General features: G+C 52.1%; 1 protein-coding gene across 2 annotated transcripts in view; it reads left to right on the forward strand.

The window, feature by feature from the left end:
• SBNO2 (strawberry notch homolog 2) overlaps nt 1-22,575 on the forward strand; it is a 324,007-nt gene that overhangs the window by 51,581 nt on the left and 249,851 nt on the right. For both annotated transcript variants that reach the window (XM_078669941.1, XM_078669940.1), the window contains exon 3: nt 13,069-13,160. In XM_078669941.1, the coding sequence (XP_078526067.1) occupies nt 13,069-13,160 (92 nt within the window). The remainder of the gene's footprint in view (nt 1-13,068; nt 13,161-22,575) is intronic.

Genomic DNA, 22,575 nt, shown 5'->3' on the forward strand with positions numbered 1-22,575 from the left:
AAAGTGAAAAGGAGCAGGGACAAGGAGCAACCCTGTCTAGTGCCCCGCCCGACCACGCACGCCGCCGATATGGAGTGGCCCGTCCGGACCCTAGCAGTGGCCGACTCATATAGCAGCCTCGTCCAGCGGACAAAGCCCTCACCCAGCCCGAACCGAAGGAGCACGTGGTACAAATAAGGCCATTCCACGCTGTCGAAGGCCTTTTCAATGTCCACCGACAGCGCCGCCGCCCCCGCAGGGCCCTCCCCCTCGACATCCATAATTCGTATCAGACGCCGTATGCACGTCGAGGTGTTCCTAGTGGGGATAAATCCCGACCGGTCTGGATGGACCAATGAGCACATATGAGTTGAGAGCCTCGTCGCCAATATCCTGCTCAACACCTTATAGTCTACTGTGAGCATCGACAACGGCCGATACGCCGTTCGAGCCGTAGGGACACCGCCCTTTTTCAACAGCGGGACGACAATCGCCTCTCGTGCCGACTTCGGTAGCTTACCCCGATCCCAGGCCTCCCCATACACCTGGTGGAGGTGAGGTGCCAGTAAATCCACATACGCCGCGTAAAACTCCACAGGGAGACCATCCCCCCCCGGTGTCTTCTTCCTGGCCATATGTTTAATCGCCGTCCTAATCTCCCCTTGTGTAATAGCCGCCCCAAGCGAAGTGCCCTGTTCTAGTTCTAGCCTTGGCAGCCGGGCCTCCTCAAGGAAGGCATCCAGCTCCGCAGGGCAAGCCGTCATCCGACTCCGATAGAGTTCCGCATAATACTCCCGGAACTGAGTGTTAATCTCCAGTTGCGAGTGGACCACGACCCCGGTCGACGTAGCTAACGACAGAATCGGTGTGCCCCTGGTCGCAGGGGTCGCCAGCCAGGCCAGCAGCGCGCCGACCCGATCTCGCTCCGCATGCGCCCGGACCATGTATTCCCGGTAGTCATGACAGCGGAGCCTCTCCACCTGGGTGGCCACCCGTTCCCGAGCCTCCAGCACATCGTCCCTATTACTACCCGCTGGGTGGCTGTTCCTCTCCGCCAGGCGCAGTGCATTCTCCTCCCGCGCGATATCGGCTAACAGCGTCCTGCGAACCCCCGACGTGGACGAGAGGCTCGCGCCTCGCACCACCACCTTGAAGGCGTCCCATTCAATTGCTCGAGTGGATGCCGTCCCCGCGTTCTCGAGGAAATAGCGCTCAATGCAGTTCTGAAAGTCAGCGTGAAAGACTGGGTCCTCCAGCGTCAACGGATTCAGCCGCCAAGAAGGCACCGGCTGTCGCTGCCTGGTCCAATTGACCGTAAGCAGGCAAGGGTTATGGTCCGATATGGTCCGCGCCAGGTACTCGCAATCATGCGTGAGCTCCTGAGCCCCACTTGAGCAGAGAAACGTATCAAGACGCACATGTAAATCATGCGGTACCGAATAGAACGAATAATCCCTATCCGTGGGGTGGCACGTCCGCCACGCGTCCCGCAATCCCCAGCGGTCCTGCCAGTCTCTCCTGACCGCAGCCACTCTACGCACCACCGATCGAGCCAGCGGCGGATGAGAACGGTCCAACTCAACATCTGTCACCGAGTTAAAATCCCCACCCATGTACACCGTACTCACGAGCACATCTGAAAGTCGACTCGACAAGACGGAGAAGAACGCTGCCTGATCAAAGTTGGGGGCATATACGCTACAGAACGCCACATCCCGGCCATCCAGCCTCCCCAACACTGCCACAAACCTCCCGTCCTGATCCACTCTAGTGATCAACGGTTGAAAGGGGACACCCGCCCTCACCCAAATGAGTACCCCCCTAGCATGCGCAGAATAAGTAGTATAGAAGAGTTGCCCCCTCCAACGCCGCTGCAGCGCTTGACCCTCCGCCAAAGTTAAATGCGTCTCTTGCAAGAAAGCCACCTGGACCCCCCTCCGGACTAAATATGCATGTACTTTATACCTCTTCCTCATGGAGTTAAGCCCCCGCACATTCCAGGAAATGCAATTCAGTCCCAATCTAGCCGCCATCAATGGGCACATAGCGTAGTCCAAACCCCCACAGTTTCACCGGCACACTGACAATACCCAGCAACTCAACAGCCCCATAACTTTCCCAACCAACGCCCCTCCCACCCACCCCCAGAACAGGCATCAAACAGTTGTCACCCATCCAAACCCCACCCCCGAAGACGAGGGAAACTCTGGGAAGTACCAGAGACTCACGAAATACGTGAGGTCGAGGAGGTGTCCACTCACCAGCCCGCCGGACAGCCAAAACCCATCCCACCAGAGGTGCCGATCTCGGCTATTAACAGTCCTCCCCCATCCCACCCCCGGCAGCACCACCCCACAATAACAATCAGGCCCAAGGCCCATCACCCTCTATAAGATGCGGAGCACAGTTGCCCCTCTGGACGTCCAGAGCACAGGACCTCAGGAGCCCTCAGTATGTTCACCCCACCAGGCCCGCAGATCCCCTTACTGTCTGGTACTCAGCAGCTCGCAGTCACTCATCCAGTAGGCCATCCGCCGTTTGCGGCGTGACCCGGAGCTGCTCCCCTAGGTCCTTGTCCGACGCTTCATCCGAGCCCCCTGGTTCCGCCTCATCCGAACCCTGTCCCGATCCCGGGTCTGCCACCTGAGCCTGACGCACCACTCCAGAAATGTCCGACACCGCTTGCAGGGCGTCTCTCCTCTCCTGCGCAGTTTGAGAAGCTGAAGGTGATCTCCTGCCCTGCTCTCTCCTCCGATTGCGCCTGCTCCTGCGCGGTCTCGGCCGGGTCTCTGCACTCTCCGTCCAAGTACCCGAGCCATCCTTGCCCGCTCTGTAGCGCTCCAACCACTGCCAGGCGTCGTCCGGGGAATCACAGAACGTCGCTACTCCGTCCACCAGCACCTTCAAGCGGGCAGGAAACAACAGAGAGTATTGAACCCCTTCATCACGGAGGGCTCTCTTGACAGCGAGAAAGGAATAGCGGCTGCGTTGGACCTCCTGGGAGTAGTCTGGGAAGATCGATACAGAGGCATTGTCCACCTTATAGGGGCCAGCCAGTCTGGCCTGTCGCAATATAAGGTCCCGGTCCCTGAAGTGGAGCAGCCGGGCTATCACCGGCCTCGGGGGTCGGCCCGGGGCAAGTGGGCGCGCCGGGACCCTATGAGCTCTCTCCAAAGTGTAGAAGGGCGTCAAGCCCTCAGTGACCACCACGTCCCGCAGCCAGCTCTCCAGGTACGCAACCATATCGCCCCCCTCGATATTTTCGGGCAATCCCACCATGCGGATGTTGTTGCGTCTGTTGCGCCCTTCCGCGTCGGCCGCCCTCCGTTCCAACAGCTGCACCCTACGGGTTAGGTCCTCCAGGGCAACATCCGACGCCTTCTGGGCCGGTTCCAGCGTTGCTATCGCCAGTTCTGTGACTTTGACCCGGTCCGCAAGCTTTCCATGGTCTGCCTTCAGAAGGCCAAGGCTCGTGGATACCTGGGCGATGTCCTGGCGCAGCGCCTCCCTCGTGTCCCCAATAGCCTGAAGAATCTGGTCCAGCTGCTGCTGCTGTAACCCCGCCGTCCGATCACCCGCAGTTTGCTGCTGATCCAGGGGGTCCGAAGAATCCTCCACCTGGTCCTGCTGCGCAGCACCCGCTCCCTTCTGTGGCTTCCCCATGGCGGCGACTCGGTGATCAAGGCGCCACCAACCCCGCAGGATCACCCAACCTGGGTCCGCAGCAAGGCCAAATGTGGTAGTCCGCCACTAAACCAATCGGGCAGTAGGTCCCAGCTCAGTGACAAAAAAAGGAAGGAAGAGAGGGCAACCAGCCAGCACAGCCAGGACCCGGCCCCACTATCTCCACAGTGGTGCCCTGCGCCCCAGGCCCCCGGCGCCAACAGCGCAGGCCGCCAGGGATCCTGCACTGCGTCCAAATCGTCCCCGCCGGCCGCCTGCCGCACAAGGTCCGTGAAGGGGGTAGGACGGGCCCAGGTCCTCCTCGGCACCAGCCGGTCTTCCCAGGGAGGTCGCAGGGGCAGGGCCACCGGTCTCCGCAGGACACAAGGGGGCTCCTTCTGGCGGTCCCAGGGCCCCCCCAACGATTGTGGTCCCTAGGCCCGGCAAGCTCTGCCAAAGTCCGACAGTCCCGCCTCCAAATCAGTGCCCCGGGCACTAGGCCGGCAGCGCTCCACAAATGCAGCCACAGGAGCAAGGCGCCAGGCGGCTGCCGCACCGTCCCCCGACGTCGGGCACCTCCGCCCCCAGCAGCCGCTTCCAACCTGCTGTTGCGCCGGTGTCCAGGCGTCCGCACCGCCGATGCCCGGTGTGTCAGGGCCGATCTGCAGGGCCTCAAGGCGTCGCTGTCCGGTCACAGGGATCAGGAGCCCGTCAGCTCCGCCCGCCAGCCACCCACGTCCGGAAAGCTCCGGCGGCCCTCGGAAATCCAGGCCGGAGATCGGCCGCCACTCACAGGCCCAGGCAAGACGGCCGGCCGGCGCTCTCGTGGGGCTCGCCAAAGGGTGCGAGTCTCCGCCGCTGCAGGACCCCGCACAGTCCCTCTCGGCGCTAGGGTAACCCGTGGCTCTCAGCTGTCGAGCCCGGGTGTTAGCGCCGCCGGGGGGTCCCGCGATCAGGATAATCCCCGAGATCGGCCTGGAGCTCAGGGCTCAGGCATCCATGCTCGGCGGCTCCGTGGCCACGCCCCCCCCCCTACAGCTCTGTTGTGATGGGTTCTGCTCCCTTCAGCTCTGTTGTGATTGATCCTGCTCCCTTCAGCTCCAGTGTGAGGGGGCCTGTTCCCTTCAACTCCAGTGTGATAGTTCCGCTCCCTTCAGCTCCAGTGTGATTGGTTCTGCTCTCTTCTTCTCCAGTGTGATGGGTTACGCTCTCTTCAGCTCCAGTGTGACAGTTTCTGCTTCCTTCAGCTCTGTTGTAGCAGGTTCCGCTCCCTTCAGCACCAGTGTGATGGGTTCGGCCCCTCCAGCTCCACTGTGATGGGTTTGGCCCCTCCAGTTCCAGTGTGATGGGTTCCGCTCTCTTCAGCTCCAGTTTGACAGGGTTCTGCTCCCTTCAACTCTGTTGTGGCGGGTTCTGCTCCCTTCAGCACCAGTGTGATGGGTTCGGCCCCTCCAGCTCCACTGTGATGGGTTCAGCCTCTCCAACTCCAGTGTGATGGGTTCTGCTCCCTTCAGCTCCAGTGTGGAGGGTTCTGCTCCCTTGGGCTCCAGTGTGATGGGTTTGGCTCGTTTGTAATGAGTTCTGCTCCCTTCAGCTCTGTTGTGATGGGCTCTGCTCCCTTCAGCTCCAGTGTGATGGGTTCCGCTCCATTCAGCTCCACTGTGATGGGTTGTGTTCCCTTCAGCTCTGTTGTGGTAGGTTCCGCTCCCTCCAGCTCCACTGTGAAGGGTTCGGCCCCTCCAGCTCCAGTGTGATGGGTTCCACTCTCTTCAGCTCCAGTGTGACAGGTTCTGCTCCCTTCAGCTCTGTTGTGGCGGGTTCTGCTCCCTTCAGCTCCACTGTGATGGGTTCGGCCTCTCCAGCTCCAGTGTGATGGGTTCTGCTCCCTTCAGCTCCAGTGTGGAGGGTTCTGCTCCCTTGGGCTCCAGTGTGATGGGTTCGGCTCGTTTGTAATGAGTTCTGCTCCCTTCAGCTCTGTTGTGATGGGCTCTGCTCCCTTCAGCTCCAGTGTGATGGGTTCCGCTCCATTCAGCTCCACTGTGATGGGTTGTGTTCCCTTCAGCTCTGTTGTGGTAGGTTCCGCTCCCTCCAGCTCCATTGTGAAGGGTTCGGCCCCTCCAGCGTGATGGGTTCCACTCTCTTCAGCTCCAGTGTGACAGGTTCTACTCCCTTCAGCTCTGTTGTGGCGGGTTCCGCTCCCTTCAGCTCCACTGTGATGGGTTCGGCCTCTCCAGCTCCAGTGTGATGGGTTCTGCTCCCTTCAGCTCCAGTGTGGAGGGTTCTGCTCCCTTCAGCTCCAGTGTGATGGGTTCCGCTCCCTCCAGCTACACTGTGAAGGGTTCGGCCCCTCCAGCTCCACTGTGATGGGTTCGGCCTCTCCAGCTCCAGTGTGATGGGTTCTGCTCCCTTCAGCTCCAGTGTGATGGGTTCGGCTCGTTTGTAATGAGTTCTGCTCCCTTCAGCTCTGTTGTGATGGGTTCTGCTCCCTTCAGCTTTGTTGTCGCTGCCTCCGCTCCGTTCAGCTCTGTTGTGACTGGTTCCACTACCTTCAGGTGTTTTGTGATGGATTCCGCTCCCTTCGGCTCTGTTGTCACTGGTTCCTCTCCGTTCAGCTCTGTTGTGACTGGTTCCACTACCTTCAGGTGTTTTGTGACTGATTCTGCTCCCTTCGGCTCTGTTGTCACTGGTTCCGCTCCATTCAGCTCTGCTTTGATGGCTTCCACCACCTGAGCTCTGTTTTGATGGCTTCCACCCACCTCAGCTCTGTTTTGATGGATTTCACCCCCCTCAGCTCTGTTTTGATGGCTTCCACCCACCTCAGCTCTGTTTTGATGGCTTCCACCCACCTCAGCTCTGTTTTGATGGATTCCACCCCTCTCAGCTCTGTTTTGACGGGTTCCGCTTTCTTCGGCTCTGTTGTGACTAGTTCCACTCCTTTCAGCTCTGTTTTGACGGGTTCTGCTTATTTCAGCTCTGTTATGACGGGTTCTGCTTATTTCAACTCTGTTGTGGCGGGTTCCGCTTATTTCAGCTCTGTTGTGACGGGTTCCACTTATTTCAGCTCTGTTGTGACGGGTTCTGCTTATTTCAGCTCTGTTGTGACGGGTTCCGCTTATTTCAGCACTGTTGTGATGGGTTCCGCTTATTTCAGCTCTGTTGTGACGGGTTCCGCTTATTTCAGCTCTGTTGTGATGGGTTCCGCTTATTTCAGCTCTGTTGTGATGGGTTCCGCTTATTTCAGCACTGTTGTGATGGGTTCCGCTTATTTCAGCTCTGTTGTGATGGGTTCCGCTTATTTCAGCTCTGTTGTGACGGGTTCCGCTTATTTCAGCTCTGTTGTGATGGGTTCCGCTTATTTCGGCACTGTTGTGATGGGTTCCGCTTATTTCAGCTCTGTTGTGACGGGTTCCGCTTATTTCAGCTCTGTTGTGATGGGTTCCGCTTATTTCAGCTCTGTTGTGACGGGTTCCGCTTATTTCAGCTCTGTTGTGACAGGTTCCGCTTATTTCAGCTCTGTTGTGATGGGTTCCGCGTATTTCAGCTCTGTTGTGACAGGTTCCGCTTCTTTTAGCTCTGTTGTAACGGGTTCCGGCTCCTGTCCGTTGCAGTCTGAATGGAACTTATTTAATTTGGCTCCAGTGAGATGGGTTCCTAGGACCCTGTATTTTGGTTTGTCACCTCCAAACGTTAGTGAACAGTGTTATACCATATGTGATAGTACTAGAGCAACAGAGGGCTCTCACTTCCTGCTCTGAACGGTCTCTAGGGTTCACCTGTGTGCCTGCTAGCACTAGGGTGTTAAGAAGTAAAGAGGTTTATGTGTAGGACAGGCAAAAAGTGCATTCGTTTAAAACCCTCCCCTTCCCCCCCCAAAAAAAGATCACACAGCCCTTACCTGGTCACAGTGAAATAAACCTCTCACTTTGCTATAGCAGCTGTTAGTTTTAAGCTTTCTTGATAACGCAGGTTCCCTCCTTTCAGGAGGAGAGGCAGGGTGGGCTGTTCAGGTCTTAATGAAATCTACTAATCGCAATTTTAATTCAAAATCAACAAAGGGAAATGTTTCATTGGTTGAGCCTATGTGTTAAAGGAGGGATGCACTTACAAAAAATATATATATACTGTGCTTGGAGGATAATGTTTAAAACATTTTTTAGTTTTGCCATTTGTTATTTTTGTTATTGAAAGTTTTACCAATTTTTTTTTAGTTCTCCGTTTTATGGACTGTTCCCCTGACGTCACTTCTGGCATTTGATTGAAGACTGTTCAATAAATGGAGGACAGGATAAGCACGAAAACTGCTTACAAAATGATTAAGAGATTAGTAGGAAAAAAATGTCTTTAGGCCAACAGGGCAAACTTGGCTGCGAAGCAGCAGAGCTTTGTACTGCAGAAGGGTGCAGAACAGGGAGGGTAAAAGGTCCCCCATTTTAAATGGTTTCTTCCAAATAGGGGCTGCTGCAATGCATGCTGCAGACCTTCCTCACATGTTATGGGTATTTAAATAAGGGTGGGGTGAGGGGTTTATGGGGGTGCTATCAGAAGGAGAGACATCAAACCTCCATTAACCTGCTTTTTGCCTTTAAGAGGGACACTTTATTTGCTTGTATATAAATGATTTATGTTTCGTCTCAGAATCAGATTCTTTTGGAGGCTTGTAATGCGGATCCCTGCTTAGGCATGACCCGCGATAACTGAGGCGCATGCAGTGTGCATGGAGAAGGTGCCTGCCGTCTGCAAGGAGAGGGTAGGCCCCCTGCCGTCTGCAAGGAGAGGGTGGGCAGCCTTCAGTCTGCATGGGGAGAGTAGGCTGACTACAGTTTGCATAGAAAGGGTAGGCCGCCTGCAGTCTGCATGGAGAGGGCTGGCCACATGCCGTCTGCAAGGAAAGAGTAGGCCACATGCCGTCTACAAGAAGAGGGTGGGCAGCCTGCAGTCTGCATGGAGAGAGTAGGCTGCCTGCAGTCTGCATAGAGAGGGTGGGCTACCTGCAGTCTGCATGGAGAGGGTAGGCCGCCTGCAGGCTGCATGTAGAAGGTGCCTACAGTCTGCATGGAGCGGATAGGCCACACGCGTCTGCTAGGAGAGGGTATGCCGTCTGCAGTCTGCATGGAGATGGTAGGCCACATGCCCTCTGCTAGGAGAGGGTAGGCTGCCTGTAATGTGCATGGAAGGGACTGGCCACATGCCGTCTGCAAGGAGAGGGTATGCTGCCTGCAGTCTGCATGGAAAGGGTAGGCCGCCTGCAGTGTGGATGGAGAGGGCTGGCCACATGCCGTCTGCAAGAAGAGGGTAGGCTACCTGCAGTCTGCATGGAGAGGGTAGGTTGCCTGTGGTCTGCACGGAGAGGGTAGGCCACATCCCGTCTGCTAGGAAAGGGTAGGCCACATACCGTCTGCAAGGAGAGGGTAGGTCGTCTGCAGTTTGCATGGAAAGGGTAGGCCACCTGCAGTCTGGATGGAGAGGGCTGGCCACATGCCGTCTGCAAGAAGAGGGTAGGCTACCTGCAGTCTGCAAGGAGAGGGTAGGCTGCCTGCAGTCTGCATGGAGAGGGTAGGCTACCTGCAGTCTGCATGGAGAGGGTAGGCTGCCTGCAGTCTGCATGGAGAGGGTCGGCTGCCTGCAGTCTGCATGGAGAGGGTAGGTTGCCTGTGGTCTGCACGGAGAGGGTAGGCCACATCCCGTCTGCTAGGAAAGGGTAGGCCACATACCGTCTGCAAGGAGAGGGTAGGTCGTCTGCAGTTTGCATGGAAAGGGTAGGCCACCTGCAGTCTGGATGGAGAGGGCTGGCCACATGCCGTCTGCAAGAAGAGGGTAGGCTACCTGCAGTCTGCAAGGAGAGGGTAGGCTGCCTGCAGTCTGCATGGAGAGGGTAGGCTACCTGCAGTCTGCATGGAGAGGGTAGGCTGCCTGCAGTCTGCATGGAGAGGGTCGGCTGCCTGCAGTCTGCATGGAGAGGGTAGTCCGCCTGCAGTCTGCATGGAGAAGGTGCCTTCAGTCTACATGGAGAGGTTAGGCCACATGCTATCTGCTAGGAGAGGGTAGGCCGCCTGCAGTGTGCATGGAAAGGACTGGCCACATGCCGTCTGCAAGGATAGGGTATGCCGTCTGCAGTCTGCACGGAGAGGGTAGGCCACATGCTGTCTCCTAGGAGAGGGTAGGCTGCCTGCAGAGTGCATGGAAAAGGTAAGCTGCCTCCAGTCTGCATGGAGAGGGTAGGCTACCTGCAGTCTATACAGAGAGGGTAGGCCACGTGCCGTCTGCAAGGAGAAGGTAGGTCGTTTGCAGTTTGCATGGAGAGGGTAGGCCACATGCCGTCTACTAGGTGATGGTAGACCGCCTGTCGTATCGTATGCATGGAGAGGGTAGGCCACATGCTGTCTGAAAGGAGGAGATAGGCCGCCTGCAGTCTGCATGGAGGGGATCGGCCTCATGCAACCTTCATGAAGGGGGCCAGTTGTTTACAAGGAGTTATGGACTCCTACTGACACTTCACTGAGCTCTTCCTTGTCAGAGGTTGGAGGAGGTGGCGAAACGTTCACATCACTTAGCTTTTCTGTTATACCAGTGGGGAATTGGGTTAATGGCTGGCATTGTCCGAGGTGCCTTAGTCGCCCTTGGGCATATTCTTTCCAGGTTGCCAGTAATGCACCCTTGCCGGATAATCATACTCAGAATAACTTCCCACCATTGGAAAAGCTTCTGGAACACTTTTGCACACTTCAAGAATTCCCTGCCTTCTTCATGTTTAGGTACACGCTAGTAGGTGAGAGAGCCCCCACAATGCTATGCCTACCAGAAGTGTTTTAATTCATATTTATTTCCTCACTCTATGAGGTTACCAGCCTCTTTGAAATGTTTACATCCCTATGGTTTTTTCAATGCCTATCTTTATCCAGCTTGCAGGTTTGTTGGATGTCTTTATTTTAATGTTTTCTCCTCGAGACGCCTCCTTTTCCATCTGATTTGTTCTTATGTGGATAGACTTGCAGACAGGAAACCCTCTGTTCACATAGGTTTAACGTTGGTGGCCAACTGAGGTTGGCCATAAACAGGGCTTTCTGTGTCTTGGGGATTCACCTCAATAAAATTGCAAATTTTTTGTCAAACAGTATTATCCACAGACCCTCCCGAGCAGAATGTAGCCTTCCAGCCCCTTTGAGAAAGACTTTTAAGGTATGCTACTATGGAATCCTGCCTTTCACAACCCTTTGTGGGCTGATGAATAAGGGAATCTTCAATTGAATCCTTCTGTTTAACATTGCCTGACTCCGGACGTCTCTGCTTGATATGACCTCTTCTCCTGAGTCCGGCCCTTCCAAGATCATTGGAGGTCGAAGGTTGAGGAAGCCTTCCATTGAACATTGCCTATCTCCGGAAGGCTGCACTTGATGATATATCCTCTTCTCCTGAGTCTTGTCAATCAGGGAGCATTGGAATACGGCAACTGAGGAAGCCTTTAGTGAAATCCGTCTGTTGAATATTGCCTGTCTCTAGACATTCTTCATTGATGATATATCCTTTTCTTCTGAGTCCTGCCCCTCAGGGAGCAGTTGAGGTCTAAGATTCAACGAGTCTTCAGTGAAAGTCCTCTGTTGAACATTGCCTGTCTTAGGACTTGCCCATCAAGCAGCATTTGAGGAAAATTATTGAATTACAGCCTTCTGTTTAACATTGCCTGTCTCCGGAAGGCTGCACTTGATATAGCCTCTTCTCCCGAGTCCAGTCCATCAGGGAGCATCGGAGGTCGATGGCTGAGAAAGCCTTCCATGAAATCCTTCTCTTTAGCATTGCCTGTCTCCGGAAGGCTGCACTTGATATAGCCTCTTCTCCCGAGTCCAGTCCATCAGGGAGCGTTGGAGGTCGATGGTTCAGGAAGCCTTCCATGAAATCCTTCTGTTTAACATTGCCCGTCTCGGAAAGTCTCTACTTGACCATAATTCATCATCTCCAGAGTCCTGCCCATCAGGGAGCTCTGGAGGACAGTGATTGAGGGACCCGTCTTCAGTGGAACATAACTGGTCTGTCGTGGAACCCTCTCCACCTGATGACCTGTCCTTTTCTGGTGAGAAGATGCAGCATCTGCTTGTTGTTCTGCTTATTGTTGCAATGAGCTAGAATTTGTTATTGTTCACTTTTTGTAACTCTGGATTGATCTCCAGCTAAACACTTTGTTCCAGTATGTTGGCTTCCTGGACTTCCTCTGTGAACAACCTGTGGGTAGCCACCTCCCGAGCCTGTGGCAGGGTTTAGGATATGACTCAGTCGTAGGACAACGTCCTTCACTGGCAAACTCCATCCTTGGGCCTGTGTTGAGGTGTGAGGACGCCATCTTGGGGTTTTAGCACCACACATTAGTAACCTGTAAATCACACATTCTTATATTTCCAGTGCTCAAGCGCATTTTGGTCGTGGCGCAAACTGCCCAATTTATATTTACTATGTAGGGAGGCTATAAGTTATGAGGTCCACCCGTCTAATTTTCCCAAGCTCCGTTCCTTCCTGCGTCGGACACAACAGGGATTAGGCCTTTGTTAAGTGGGTGTTCTTTTGAAAGGATCAGAACCTAGAGGGATCCCGGAAAGGAGGTGAGTCCTCTACTTACCTACAACAGTGTTAAATAGTGCAGCAATACTTTATAGACTCGCATGTCTGTCTCCTTGTCAAGGAAGATCCAGACTGGGAGAACGTAGAGAGGCTTCCATGATTGACTAGAGAATCTACTTGTCTATTACAATACCCTAGTGGTGGGACATTATTCCATATTTCCAGATATTGGCAATATCCTGTGAGATAGAAAATACTAGAGCTTAGAGATGATCTCACTCTTGACAGGACTAATCTACTGACTTGTAAAAACACCTCTCCTGCGCGACTATCCTTTCCAGACACACACATACAGCATCGTCCCTTATTGTCAGGAATATGCAAAGTAATTAATATTAAAAATACAACAACTCTGAGATGATTCTGTGCTGGAGTAGAACAATCTACTGACCTGTAACAAGACCTCTCCAAGGCGGCTGTCCTTTCCAGACTCGCATCTCATCATCCCATTTTTTCTGAAATAGCCAATATTAAAATGTGAAATAGAATGGTCCCACGGAGCAGAGCATGGCAGAAGCTGTCTGTCTCACCAGGGCGTAGCTTTTCAGAGGGGAAACGCTGGGTCAGCTCCCAATGAATTTAGGAGTGTGTTAAAAAAGAGCTCTGATTTCTTCTCTGACAGCAGGAATCATTCTAAGCGTGTGAATCTAGACCAGATACCAGTGCCTGAGAGAGGAATATTATTACAGGTGAGTAACTTTTCATTCTGAGACATAAGTTCAGGAGGGTGATGCACTTTTTTGGGGTGGTAGAGGACAGGATTGGCGGTTTGATGGCCGTGGGCTGCTGTTGTCTTACCTTCCTTTGCTGTGCTTTCAGAGCCCGATGCTGTCTCCCAGTGTGTGGAATCACCTCCCATTCTCCACCCCTTCCTCCTACATGCCTCATGCACCTTTTGCAAGTGAAAACCAGTAAGTTGCTCTGCTTTTTTCTATTTTTATTTTTGTTTTAGCCTTTGCTTATGGTTTGTGACTCCTTTATTGCTGCCCTCCATCCCTTGCTTTTGTTGTGTGTGCTTCAGGCATGTGCAGTTAACACAGCAGGGCATGGGTGGATTCCCTCACAACTCTGGTGGGCACTTCTAGTGCTGTGTGGGGATCTTCTTTGTGTACTCCTGTGTGTCAGACTGGATGAGGCGTGATTGCCATGTGCTCTAGATACTGTGAGGAAAAGTTTGTTCATAAAGATACCCTCTACAGTTCATCTGGACTTTGGGGTGGTGTGATGGTTTTAGTATTAAAGGAATGTGTGCATCATATGTGTGCAGGGAGATTGTGGATGATATTCACGTGGCACACGCGGACTAAGGAGGATGGCACCTCAAGGGGGCTTCCCAAATGACTCAAGTGTTTTTTTTTCAGGTCTGTTTACGTGTAAAGCTTCCATGCGTTGTGTTGAGCTTTGCGCTCTCAAGGTAGATGGGATACTTGCACTGCCAATGCTAACATTATGTGAATAAAAGAAATATTGAAGTGTAGCTGCAGCAGCTTCTGATCCCAAAAGTACACATACACACGTGAACCCTGCTTAAAACAGATCCCACTCAGCCAGGCCTGCCCATGGTAGGCTGGTTGTTTTGTGGGGGTGCGAGCGCAGTCATTTTCAGATCCACAGTTATATTCTTGGGCAGTAGCTTATCATTTTTAGAATTGAGCCCCGCTTCTCTTTACGCAGCACTGGGCACATCTACCGGCCGAGGGGTGGCACCTCTACAAAAGAAAAAATATCCATTGTATTTTTCAGAATCTTTGGCCAACAGTGCCTCGCTAGATATCGTAGATGTCTGTGGTGCATAGGAACCTCAGCTCAGAGTTCAAGGTGGCATTACCTGACCAGAAGCACAGATGTGTGAAGTACAGAGGCATGCGAGGGCTGCTGTGCACACCTCTGGGCCTTCTACTGCCCTATACACACTTTATTGCACAACAGGGACATTCTCTGGTGCTGAAAATGGCTGTCGATTGCTTTGCATTTGACGGGTTTCATATTCAGTGTCAGGCCAGTCCTCTGGGCCTTTGTGCCTCGGGAGCAGTTTTGCAGTTTTGCAGTTGGTCAAGAAACGTTGCTGCTGTCCTTTGAGTCAGGGGAGCCAGGCACTACTGCATTTCACTGAATTACCAGGTGCCTCCTCTTTAGTCTTTTAAGTGTGTGGTAGCGAGATCCAACAGTCAAGGTTTAGTTTTGGAGGGTGGTGTGGAGTAGACCAGTTAGCACATGCATCACTCTAAATAAATATAATGTCCACGCAGTTTTATTCTTGTACCTGAATTCATATTAAAAGAATATGCTCAGTAACTCTGAGCAATTTTATGGCTGTGCAATACTCCTGCCCCTTTTAACTCTGCAGGCACGCTTGGCTCTCCTGGGTCTGTGTCCCACAGACTTTCCCTTTTGACTCTGCAGCCAGGGCTCAGCTCGCCTGGATCTGGGCCCCACAGACTGCCCCTTTTGACTCTGTGGGCAGGGACCAGCTCTTCTGGGTCCCAGAAGACTGCCCCTTTTGACTCTTCAGACTGGGCTATCCTGTCCTGGGGCTGGTTCCCACAGACTGCCCCTTTTGACTCTGCGGTCAGGGCTTGGCTCTCCGGGGTCTGGGTCTGAAGGGTGGGCTATGCTTTCCTGGGTCTGGATTCCACAGACTGCCCCTCATGACTCTGCGGGCAAGTACTGTCTCTCCTGGGTCTGGGTGCCCCTTTAAGACTCTGTGAGCAGGGCCCAGCTCTCCTTGGTCCCCCAGACTGCCCCTTTTGTCTCTGCGGGCAGGACTTGACTCTCCTAGGTCCCACAGACTGTCCCTTTTGACTCTGCGGATAGGGCTATGTCCTCCTCGGTCTCACAGACCGCCTCTTTTGCCTCTACAGACAGGGTTCGATTGTTCTGGTTCTGGGTCCCACAGACTGCCCCTTTTGACTTTGCAGGCAGGGCTCGGCTCTCCTGGATTGCACAGACTGCCCCTTTTCGCTCTGCAGGCAGAGCTCTGTTCTCCTGGGCCTAGTACCCGCAGACTGCCCCTACTGAATCTGCAGTCAGGGCTCAGTTTTCTTGGGTCTGGGTCCCACAGTCTGCCCCTACTGAATCTGCAGGCAGGGCTCAGTTTTCTTGGGTCTGGGTCCCACAGTCTGCCCCTACTGAATCTGCAGGCAGGGCTCAGTTTTCTTGGGTCTGGGTCCCACAGTCTGCCCCTTTTGACTGAAGGCAGGGCTCAGCTCTCCTGGGTCTGGCCCCTTTTGAGACAAGCAAGAAGACTCGGTTCCTTCTGCAGGAGCTTAAAGTTTGACAGACCTTAACATAGTGCAGCTGCTCTGTTGTTGCAGGAGACGCCTCAGCCCCTCATCCTATCGTTGGTTTCCGTGCACATGGTCAGACTAGTCCATGTTCTGGTGAAACCAAGGCATCTGAAAAGCACAGAGAGGCATTGCTTCTGGCATTCTCCAGATGAAGCGCAGAACTCCACATTGTACCGGCAATAAATTATGGGGGAAAAGTTTAATTTCTACATCTGAAAATGAGCCAATCGGGTTTCCTCCTAGTCAAGGATAGCTGTAGGGTTGATGCTTAGGAACAGACGATTAATGAAAGGAAGTCTGATGGGACTAGCACACAAACTGAAACACCAGTGAATAGCTGCTTGAAGGGGCTCCACATCTCTTCCTAGGTCTACTTCTGTCACACTTTCATAGCAAGATTCAGTACTAAAGGTAAGAGAGTTTGGTGCCCCAGTTTATTACAGAGGGTTCGGCACCCCAGTTTTACTGCACAGATGGAGCAGCACCTCAGCTTATTGCGCAGAGGGGGCAGAGCTGAAGCCTACTTTCCAGAGTGTACAGTGCCACTGCAAGAGGAAAGCTGTTGATGCATTTGCAATTCTGCACATTATAACTTCGAATTTCCACTGTAGCCACCATTCGATGTTGGGACCCCCTTTGTGATGGTGGCTCAACCACGTCCGAAGCTTTTCAGCGGTCGGGCTCATTCTGTGAACCCTGGTAGTCTGAAGTGCATCAGACTCAGTCCTGACAAGCACAAACCATGACAGTGTGCACTCACATGCTGCCTCTGGGGATATATATATGTGTTACCAGACCCACGTGCAATCAGTTTTCAGCTTCCCTGCTCCCTGCTTGAGAATTTCAGGACCCCTTTTCCTGTGCTATTTGCCACTACACAATGCAAGGGCATGGGAACTGCAACACCCCATAATGTTTGTCCGAGTCAATAACAGTATGTGGGAACCTGTGGACCCCGTGCATAGGCTTTCTGTTTACAGTTGCGGAGTATGTGTGCTTGGGAACTTCTGGATCCTGTGCGTTGGCTTTCTGTTTGCAGGCGCAGAGTGTCTGTGCTTGGGAACATCTAGAACCCCATGCCTCGGCTATCTGTTTGCAGGCACGGAGTACCTGTGCTTGGGCCCGGTGCATCGGCCATTGTCGTGTAGTTCCCACTAATCCATAAGATCTGTTTATTCGTAGACAACTTAAAACCTTGGGTGGGGTGCTTAGGCTGATTCCGGGCACCCGTAGTATATGTTGGCCTAGAGACCAGCTATTTAACAGTGCCACCATAAACCGTCCTAACCCTACCAGGGAGCAAATGGTTTCTAGCAACCACTGAACATGACGACCCTGACCACTCCGGGATCGTGGTAACAGATCTAGAACCCTTTTGCCCAGTCACTAGTGCTCTCTTGTTCTCTGAGAAATATACTGAGAATACACAATGGGACGTTCTTTAATATATTTAATGAACCAAGTTATTCTTGTATGTAGTACATGTGCTGCGATGATTAATAGATAGAAGCATATGAAAGTGAAAGTGATTACAAGCACCAAAATAGTAAATAGGTATAGTTCCATCAGGGTGCTAAGAGCAGAGTATATATGCAGGCATATAACACAAGGTGGTAATCAGGCACACGCCTACTATGCCATCCCTTTTCTATGTGCATCTAGAGTATGGGTAGTTGTGTGTATATAGAGCCAAGAATTCCCCCACCGGATGGTCAAACCCAATTACCTGGTGGGACAGAATGTAGGACCGTCTTGGTCACGAACTGGACACTCCTCACGGAGATGTTAGACAGCTGCTTATTGAAGCCTCAGCTTGCAGGGACCTCATGATGTCAGCTAAAGTGTCTCCTCGGTCTAACCCCCGGAAATGCTTATTTATAACAAAAAGCATCCTTGCGATGTATATGCAGATTAACATTGTTATGGGTATGCAGATAGCCGGGTCCCCCGTGGATGAAGATACAATGACATTTCCACAGCGTGTGCAAAGGCCTTTTGCTCAGTGCTCAAAACATCATGATAATGTTGCGTGAAGCCAGATGTGTGCGCAAACTAGTTTCAGAGAAACTAATCCAACATTGACACACACACAAATATGTGCTAAAGGTCACAGTAAAATGTTATTGTGCAGAAAGAGGACAATGTAAGAAAATGTGTAGCTTTGCTACATGTGCCTATCCTGGGTACATAAGACTAACAGTTTACAGACGCAGAGTATCTGTATTGGGGAACCTGTGGTCCACGTGCATTGGCTATCTGTTTACAGGCGTTGAGTATCTGTGCTTGAGAACTTCTGGACCCCGTGCCTTGGCTAGGATCACAGATCACTAATCAATTCTGTAGTATCGGGTTCTAGTGCTTTCTATTGTTTTACCACGGATGTGTGTTTTGTTTATGACAAAGTGTACTGTCTTTTATGTGTACTCTCTCTGCCAGATTGTAATGTTTGTTCATGTTATCGTGTTATAGCTTTATGAATGGATTATAGACTTTATGGTGGTTATGCCACATATGAACACTAACAACAACGTTTGTGGGGGAATTATTCCCCCCCCCCACTATGTGTTATAACAAATAAAGTGTTTTAAATAATAGTTTTAAAGTTGTTTTTAACCTTGGAAGTAATTTGCATTGTCTATTGTATACCTTTTGATATAATTATCAATAAATTGATCTATTTTTCCAATTTTGTATTGTGACCTTGGGCTTAGTATTATATCTCCCTTGTGTGTATGGTAAATAAGTGGTTTAGCGATTATGTGGCTATAGTTAGTACCAGTTGATGTGGTCAGTAGTATAAGTTATTCTTAGAGTGTAGTCCAAAGGAAACACTCCTTCTGATATTCTCTAATTGTACCCTGTTCCTTTGGCCTTAAGAGGTTCCTCTCACTTTCATTGCAATGCTGTAAAGAAGGCCTCAGTTCCCTGAAGCTGCCAGTCTTTTGTCCCCCAGATTTTGTATCTATTGTGTCTTTCCAAAAGTCGTAACCCTGTACAGACAGCTGGGAAAGAAAGGAAGCAGAGTATATCACTTTGGTGCTTGTTTGCAAATTTTTCTTTTCAGATGTAGGTTCAAGCCTGTAAAAATATGAGGATGGGTCAAATTTGTCAAAACCAGAAAAATAACCAAACTTCTGTGCAAATCTTTTTGAACTACCTTTTGGTGGTGGTGGGCTTTGTTCCTATTGGGTGTAATTATAAATGGCACATGGGATACTTACTTTATGCAGAACGTGGTGGTTGTAATGTTAATAACAGGACATATCACCATAATTAGATGTACCATCATACACTTCATCAGAAGAAAATACAGTTGATATTGCTCTAGCTCTTCTATCAAATTATGCACTGTATCAATGTCCCAGTTATCTGAATTAGAAGTAGCAGTGATGATCTCATTTAAAGACATTCTAAAAAAATACAGGATTTGCAAAAGTTCAGTTGGGCCATACACATCATACAATGCCTTGCCTCACACTATTCCTTCGGGAACTGGAACTACTATATTGTTCCCCAGGGACAGATCTCTTCGTTCATGGTGTAATGATGCATGCTGTTTCAGTACCAAGTTCACAAGATGTACTGCAGAGCCTTCTGGGAGATCATGTTTGTTCAGAAGCAAGGAAAAGCCAGTCCCCAAACCAATCCAGAAGACCAGAAAAAGTAATCCAATTGTAATTCAAAGGTGTAACCAGGTAGTAACAGATTTTGCAGTGAGCAGCGACTCAGGAGCTGAGCTGAGCAGGAGCAGCGCGGATCGCTCTGCGAGCCGATAAACCGAAGAACCAAAACCAAATCGGCGTTTGCTTCCGTCTTAGACTGGCTGACGGCGCAAGGCAAAGGCAGATAACCCAGAGGCAAACTGCGGGTGTGGGCGCTGGCGCAGGTGCGAGCAGGCGCTTGGTACCCGTCTTGGACCCGACTCGACCCGACCCGGCGTACACCTTTGCTCTGGAGGACAGTGGAACAGCGCAAGCCGAGAACGCCAAGGGAAGCGGCTCTGTCGGCAGAAGAAAAAGCCGATTAACTCACCAGCAGCTGAGGGCCCAGGTGAAACCCGTTCTTGCCCCGGCCCCACCCCTTCGGTCCAGGTAGCACACTCCACGGGGGGGGCGTGCAGAGCGGAGCAGAGCACGGAGAGGAGCACTGGTGCCCAGGAGGGAGGAGCACCGGTGGAGCACCAGAGCGCGAGAGCGGGATTAAAGGAGCGGAGGAGGAGAGGCACTCCACGGGCTCAGTCAGCAGTGAGCAGAGAGCAGAGAGCCCTTGGCGTGTCCGGGTGAGGGAGCAGGCAGCTGAGGTGAGCGACTCTATAACCTTCGGACTAGGATATTGGTCAGCTGTGGGCCTGATACAAGTCGCCAGTTACATTGCGTGAGTCAAGACTTACTACTGGAGAGGCACTGAGCGCGAAGCAGCTGCTGCTTGTTGGTATCCCTGAGAGCGGGAACCAGAGCAGGGAGAGCTGTGTGACCCGTAGCAGAGCAGAGCAGGGAGAGCCTAGCCCGGCTACGAGAACGGAGCAGTGGGAGCCGAGAGCCGGCAACCCGCGTGAAGCCCTGCACTGGTTTCTATTCTCTGGCTCTCTTCCTAACCCTCCGTGCATTTACCTCTCCTGATAGGTCAGGTGGAGTGCAGTCTTCTTCACCCCTCCTGTTAAACCGCCAATCATCACCTTGGGGGCCTACCATGGAAGACCGCAAGCAACTCAGAAAACTCCCACGGAGGAAAGGTACTACCCTCCGCTACGCTTCCCCTGGAGGGGCCCAGCAGGAGTCACCCCCACCCAAAGACGAGACGCCAAATACAGGCGGCCTATCATCGCAAGCGCAATTGCAACCTCGGATTAACGACTTCTTTACTAAAACCCCTGTCCAAAAGGTCTTTTCCTCTATTCAATTATCTCAGCAGGACACAGACTTAAAAGTTGACATCCAGATGGACAACCTCTGCTCCCCCGGACCGGCCTACGTTAAAAACTCAACCCCGGAGAAACCCTCCCTACCCTCTCCCGGACCTTCCACCACACACGAGACAATTCACGAGTCATTCCATAAGACCCACCAGCTGCTCACCTTCTCCCAGGAGGTTGCTGTCACGACTCATGACAGCCCTCTTCTTTCACTGTCCGCCTTCTCTGTAGCACCTGGAAACACAGCCTTACCAGCCCTTAGCTCAGAATCTACAGATATCACGATTTTAAACAACGCGACTAAGCTAGAAGTCGAAGCCCAAGTCCATGGCAGTGTCCCGTTGTCACCATCTAAACATACCGACAATTGTTATATTGTAGACTTAACATCGAAGGCTCAATTACCACCCAGTCCAATTGTACGCTCAGGGGCCTCTTCCACTAGCCGGAACGTCTCCCTACCTTCAGACAAGAGCCCAAAAAACGATGGCCTCTCATTGTCTCACAAACTATCCAACCGATTCCTGGCCTCCTTAGAAAGTCGAATTGAGGAATCACTCGCCCACTCACCAGGCTTCAGTTCCCCCTCAAACTTCTTCAGAAACCCTCCAGAGGACCAGGAATCATCTGTGTTCACTCTACCGGACCCCATAAACTTCATTTCGGTCTCACTGACATCCCTCCATGCCAAACAAGACGCGATTGCCAAGGCCACGCTATGGCAGTCGCAGAAAATGGAGCTGCAGATCGATCTAATGCAAACTTTGGCATCAACACTGTTGGATCTGGGCTCCAGGATACGAACCCTTGAAGACCTGGCAGGGACAATGGGCAATCGGGGTTCCTGCCCCTGCAGCCCAATAATCAACAAACTCTCGTCCCTCCCTGAAATCATGGGCGCAATCCTGAACAGCGTAGAGTGCCACAGCAGCAGACAAGGACCGTCTCAGCCTACGCTTATGCAAGAGTCTCAAACTTCACTTATCCTCGAAGACCCTTTACGCTCCGCCGCACCAGCTGGCCCATGCCCTGTGAGAAAAAATACACCCCCTTGTGTCGACCAAGCTATTAAAAGTTCGTCCAGCCTTTCAATAGGGACCAGTCCCGGCCCGCTCTCAGCGGGTTTGGATCTCACCGAAACCACATCGACGCAAGTATCATCCACGCGTTCCGACCGCCCCAACAGTGCCCACACGGACCTGATTCACAGCGTTCCTAAGCCTCCAACGAAAACCTCACTGTCAAGGCGGGAGAGAAAAAAACTAAAACAACAATCTAAAAAACAACGCTTATTGAAAAGAAGATCGGAGCTCGAAGGGTTAGTGGCACCCAGTCTACCAGTTAATAAATCAAGGGGTCTCCCCTACTTCCCCATTTTCAACCCACCGGTAAAACCTGAAATAAAACACAACAAGAAAAGTAAGGCCCCCGCTGGCCCAACGGTCACCAGCGAACAGCACGGGTCATCAACCCTGGGGAGCTCCGGGATCACAAGAGCCTCAGAAATGCACACCTCAAATACAGTAAATGTATTACTGCCAAACAAAACCATAGGAACAAGTACCAAAGACTACAGCGCTGGGAATCAGAATAACCCCGCACAGCTCACTGTAGCAATAATGGAAGACCGGAACAGTCCACCTCAATCCCATGGAATGGCAGAAATCACGAACACGGATCTTCACAGCCCAATAGTGGGCATTGCCACAGACTGTAGTGCACCCCATCAATCAGAAGACTTAACTAAAGCCTGCTGTGACCTCCACCTACAGCCGCAAAGGTACTTTTTGCCTCAAGTGCCACAGGCCTCGGGTATGATGATAAGCCAATCGGAGAGGTCCGTTTACCCACCTGAAGCTTGCTTTCAACTTCAGATGGCGACAGCTCCTTTACCTGGTACAGCCAGGAGCCCGGAAAAGAGAGCAGAACTAGTATTTTATCCACACTACGAGCACAAGGGCCCACATGATATTCTTAACAGACGCATCCTCCTCCGCCTGTTCAACTGCATTCCAGCACTGGCCGGGCTTACCTCCTCAGACCTTACGTCAGTCAAGTTCTCCACAATACCAGGGAGAGGGGACTTAGAGGCCACCATTACAACATGGTCTCAGGAATCCATTAGGA

Source organism: Lissotriton helveticus, chromosome 12 (genome assembly GCF_964261635.1).
Source record: "Lissotriton helveticus chromosome 12, aLisHel1.1, whole genome shotgun sequence".
NCBI lineage: Eukaryota > Metazoa > Chordata > Amphibia > Caudata > Salamandridae > Lissotriton > Lissotriton helveticus.